At 44.3% G+C, this 5,292-nt stretch overlaps 1 protein-coding gene across 1 annotated transcript; it reads left to right on the top strand. All coding sequences in view use genetic code 11, as the record gives it.

The window, feature by feature from the left end:
* Positions 1–1,828: 1,828 nt before the first annotated feature.
* EGR_05670 (hypothetical protein) lies at positions 1,829–4,658 on the top strand (the record flags this gene model as incomplete). Its single annotated transcript, XM_024494919.1, has 3 exons — positions 1,829–2,040; positions 3,616–3,686; positions 4,618–4,658. 3 exons carry the CDS (start codon positions 1,829–1,831, stop codon positions 4,656–4,658), a joined length of 324 nt encoding a protein of 107 aa, XP_024350716.1.
* Positions 4,659–5,292: the final 634 nt, after the last annotated feature.

Genomic DNA, 5,292 nt, shown 5'->3' on the forward strand with positions numbered 1-5,292 from the left:
AGTATAGCGCGTCGAGACGTTTATTAAACCCTCGAAAGAATATGCATTGCCGACGTCGAGAAGGCCTTGAGGCTACCAGCATGGTGCGGAGACCGTAGCGCCCAAAAAGATCCTTCAGTGCTAGTGAAACCAAAATGAAGAGTTAAACAAACAGCTATGGTATTACCTAGCCTCACTCCCACTTTGGGCGGCGCCCCCGGCGCTTCCCTTGGTCGATCTCTCCCAGCGTCCGTCACAGCTTAGTCGAGGCTGTAAGTCATACCCATTAAATAACTTCGCCAGTCATCGCATTTGTGTGCAACTGGAAAGATATCCGACTGCAACCCCACTGATCCCTCTCGGCAATGTCACGGGATTTGGAGTTTCCTTCTGTTTGGGAACTGTAATGGGGGCGAAGGGATAATGTGCTGACCACCACGCATTTCCGTTGCTAATCGTAGGAACAATGGCCTGGAGTGGTTTAAGATGGTTTCATGGAGGTAATATTTCGCGTCTCTTCCTTCTTGCGACTCTGTCCCCACCTTAGTACTACCCAGCCGCATCTATCTGGGCTTTGTCTAGCTAGCAGAGAGGTGGAGGAGGTATCGCGTATTCACTTTATTGACATTTTTTATGCAGGAATGGTAGATAGTTCCGTAAATAACTTCCAGACTTTTCGTAACCACGGCTTGTGTCGCTTCAGTTGTTGATAGCATTTTACCAGACCGCAGCACTGAGGTAGTTGCCGAAGGTGGACGTCAATTTCAGCCCTTTCGGTAGGGGTCGTTACCGATTCTCCCACCAGCAGCATGTGCTCTTCTTCCGCCCCACTGAGGTTTATCACCCAGCAGCTAAAATTAAGATTGACGTCCCCCGGAAGCGGTTTTTTTACTACTGGCAACAACGTAGCGCCCTAAGACCTCCCTGAAGACGAAAGAGGACAAAATACTAGTACGGAGTATATATTTTCGACGTGAAGGGTGGCTGGTAGGATACTAGCACGGCCTGGAGGCCAGCTCACTAGGCGGAGGCACAATGGCACAGGCCCTAAGTGTTACCCTTACCAAAATCCAGAATTAAGCGAACAATCAACTTATTGCAATATTAACTCATCGTAATTATCAAAAGTGACCTTCATTGTGCGACTTCATTTGGCGCAAGGAATTCATTACTAACCACGATCTTCAACTTACTGTGGCGCGGATGTAGGGATCTATAGATAACCTCAGCAGGACGGCATAGAAGGGTTAAAGGAAGTGAAATATAACTCATCCATTGGAAAGTAGCAATGGAGTAAAGTAAGCATCCTAAAAATGACGGTGTGGTGTTTTTAGACATCCTTCTACGTGCTTCTGATACACTGCAGCCACTCTCGAGACCACATCAGTGCCATTTTGCAGAAAGTAGTAAGAGACATCTCGAGGATTTCACTGGGAATCGTCCATTAAAGTTCCTGCAAGAGAGGTAATAAGGACGTCTATGCCGAGCACACACTGCACACCAAATGCGAGAAAAGCACCTCCCAAATGTCAACTCCTCCACTTCTAGTCCTGTTGAACTTGGTCAATCGCAACCAAACGGCTTTCATCATTAGGCGTTGTCGTCTTGAATTCATTACAAAGCAATGCACAGCTACCCCTACTGCAGAGTTCATTCCACTATGGAAGTTATATTGCTGTGACGGTGGGAAAAAAGGTTTGGCCGAGAAACAAGTAAAAGGAAGGTGTAGCAACGCCAGTAAGATCATGGTCAGGGCCTAAGCACGGTAAGCTGAATGTCACCGGTAAAACAAGCGGACAGCCACATTTAAGCCTACCTTTCAGCACCGCCTTCTCGACATACAAATGTCATGCTTGATTTAAGTGAAGTCTGCGATAAATCCTCGCGGATTTCTCCGTCCAAGGGCAGTGTATTCCAAAGCTCCACCTTCCTCAGAATTAACCGTGAAAAGTATCAAAACGCAGACCAGAAACAACAAAGAGTGACAAAATATGTTTGGTTCACATATCGATATGCCAGTCTCATTAACATACTTGCTCCATTCTCAATTCGGAGCCTATGGTTTGTGAAGCGATTGTAGAATAATGCTAGCTAAACTTGACGAATATCTGTGACTCCAAAGCTTCGACTTGTAGCCTTCATGGAGAGAGTAGCATGGGCCTATCAATGGAATTCAACTCTTGCTTTTGCAGCCTTAGGACCTCCGTTGGGCAGTTTTGCTCTCATCGTCCGTCTTTTCGCATGTCAGTCGCCGTTCGTCTTTAAATTTTTCTTTCAACAAATGGCCTTGAGACTACCCACTTGGATTGTGGATAGTCGCTCAGAAATCATGAAAGGAGGATATAGTTCTGAGCTCCAACACAAAGGGCTTAGAGTCAGAAACAAGTTGTGAGTTTTTTAAAAGAGCTGAAACATATTTTCATGGCATTTATGGGTAAAATTGGATGAACTTGGTGGGTTTTTTCCAAAGAAGTGGGAACTAGTAGTAACCATAGAAGGATAATTTTGGGCGAGGCGTGCCACTTTTTTGTTCGGTAAACCGCAAATTGACCTTTGAGTAATTGAAATACTTTATTTGTTTAACTTCTCGTTTTGGTTTCAAGGGCACTTGTTGCTCCGCCTTTGTACTTCCGCCCGGGGGGGGGGTATGGCCTTCAAACCACTTTCAACCCTTCCATTGCGGGTTTTCACAGATTTTTCCATTCGGAGCCGGTGTTTGGTAATGGAAATTAGGGTGATTGTCCTTAGGGATCGAGTTTTCTTTCTGCTGCCACCAACGCAGTGCCCGGAACTTTCTTGAAGACGAGGTACTAAGGTACAAGTTAAACAAACAATAAAGATATTATTCGTACAACTCCAAGTTGCATAAAGTATATTTTCCTCCTAATTAGCTTTGCATAAGTCCAACCACTCTTCTGATTTCCTGAGGTGATGTTTTTGTCAGAAGTATCCTTCTCGCATGCAACTTTTACTACTGTTTTTAATCACCAAAGTTAGTTGTCTTCATTTCTCTGACACCATTTACTCACAGCTCTGAAGGAGGAATGAAACATGAACACCTTATTTGTTATAATAGGGCATTAATGTCCGCTTCTTTTCACTTCACTAAATTTATCTCTTCAACGGCTGAGTGTCTCCAATTTTCCTTAGTAGGGCCATTCTCTAGACTTTAAAGCATGATTTTTTGATTGCTTTTGACAAGACAAAAACGACGCATTTTACGTCTATTTGAAACAATTCCAAGGTTATTAGAGTAGATGGTTGACGAGCAGAATGTCGCTTATTCTCCTCCACTAACCTATGTCATAAAAATTGCTTAAGTTTTATTACCGACCTATTGGATGGTTCGGCTGGCTACCTGGAGTACACTAGGCATAACTGAGCGTGACGTACGACTACTCCACCTTTTTTTCCACTGCACCAATCCTGAAATAATCGGACAGATATGTTGTACGACCTTCCAGCGGCGCTGATCGTATCCGCGTCCTCCCCTCCCCCCATACCACCCCCCAGGCCTCATGATTGCCCACCACTGCCGTACGCACGAATTCATTCGCTTTTCTGTGTGTACTTTTACAAGTTCAGGGTATGCGCTTTTCCGGCCTCCAGTGGCATTTATTTTTTTTTGTTTTTGAGCCATTTGATTGAATTTCGAACCCCCAAGAGCAATCGCATTGGCTACTGGAAGGATAATTTTAACCCACCAGGTTTGTCGTTCCATTTTATTTCAGAAGCCGCTTTTTGGCTGTGCTTTGATGTCCATTACATTTCGCTGTGGCACAATCACGTTTGTGACTGGTTCATATCGCAGTTTCGAAATTGTAGCGCTAAAAGCTCAGCATTAACTGTTCCATGTCTGGAGTCGGTGTCCAAATTGAGTCTACAGATTCCCCCACCTGCTTATAGCAGGACCACCCCGTAGGCACTAACAAAATTTTACTCAACTCCCCTACGAAATATTCCTATTCTATAAATAGACGGTTGAGCGTTCAATGAATTCAATGTTTAGCTGTGCAGAAAAATTTCGCCTTCTTATTAGTCGACTAGGCGTTGACCTAACAAGTACGACCGTTGGAAGTCAACAGCAAATGCATTGGTTATTAAATAGTTCTGCTTGTTTACCTGCTTCCTTAATAATGGTTAAGTAACCCGAGTGGAATGAAGCAGCCTCGGCGCTAACTCCTCACAGCACGACAAAAATAGGGGCGACCTGCAGCCCATTGTCTGCGATGCGCTTTCTGTGCGACCGGGGAGTGGGCACTTTCGCCGACGTAGCGCTGCGAGCTCGATGAATAGGAAAGTACAGCGGCACGACTAATAGAAAAGCTTCGGCCGTCGGAAAATACAGAATACGAGTATCTTTTGCAAAGCTAAAATGATAAATCTGACATTTTTAAAATTGTGTATTGTCAAAATAGTCAACTTGTATCGAACTCTTACCAAGACTCTAAAAAAAGCTTAAAACGGTGCCAAAGAAATAAAACTTTGCTGAAGACGAAAGGAGACGTAATACTCGGGCAGAATGTGTGTATTGTCGGCCTAAAGAAGGGGTGGGAGGGGGCTACTGGCAAGGCCCAGAGGCTCACTATCAGCATTACAAAAGAAGGCTACAATTTGTGTTATTTTTTTGTTTTCTAGAGTTTCATTCAAACAGTCCTGGAGAAGTTGCAGCAATTTGAACTTCCACGAGACAGGCCGAGTCTAAGCGGAACTTAAAGTATTTGTCAGTAGCACCTCTTTGTCTTTTTTGCGTCATCCAATGAGATTTAAAAACACCCTCCTCTCTTACGATCCCAGCTTTACTAATAAGTGATTTTAGACATCAAATTTCGTCAAATAAAATAAAATTGACAATCTCTTAAAAAGTTATGATTCTCTTTTCTATCTGTCCAAAATGTGGCAAACCTGTTCACATGTCGAACTCGGCCGTCGTCACACGGATCGTGTCACGCAGCTCCCACCCCTCGAGTGACTAGAATGGGGCATCACAGTGTTGGCACTGGAGGAGGTGGTGATTCACGCCGTCTGTCACACAACCTGCTGCATTGGTTGTCACTGCAATAGCTTTAATTTATGGTAAGAGTAATTTTTCCCCTTATCCCGAATTGAAAGTGGGCAGTAATGCGTTAAATAAACCTTGAGGCGGGTATATATATCGAGTTGGATAGGTCTAAATGATTCCAACAAGCAAGTTGAAGGTCAATTGCACTTGTTTTGCTTAATAAGCATTGGAGGAATGTTTCCGTGACCTTAGGCTACCACCGCCACCACCAGATGGACGGTGGATTCGCGGGTGTGTCCATTTAACGGTCG

This window comes from Echinococcus granulosus (assembly GCF_000524195.1).
Source record: "Echinococcus granulosus chromosome Unknown EG_S00043, whole genome shotgun sequence".
Lineage (NCBI taxonomy): Eukaryota > Metazoa > Platyhelminthes > Cestoda > Cyclophyllidea > Taeniidae > Echinococcus > Echinococcus granulosus.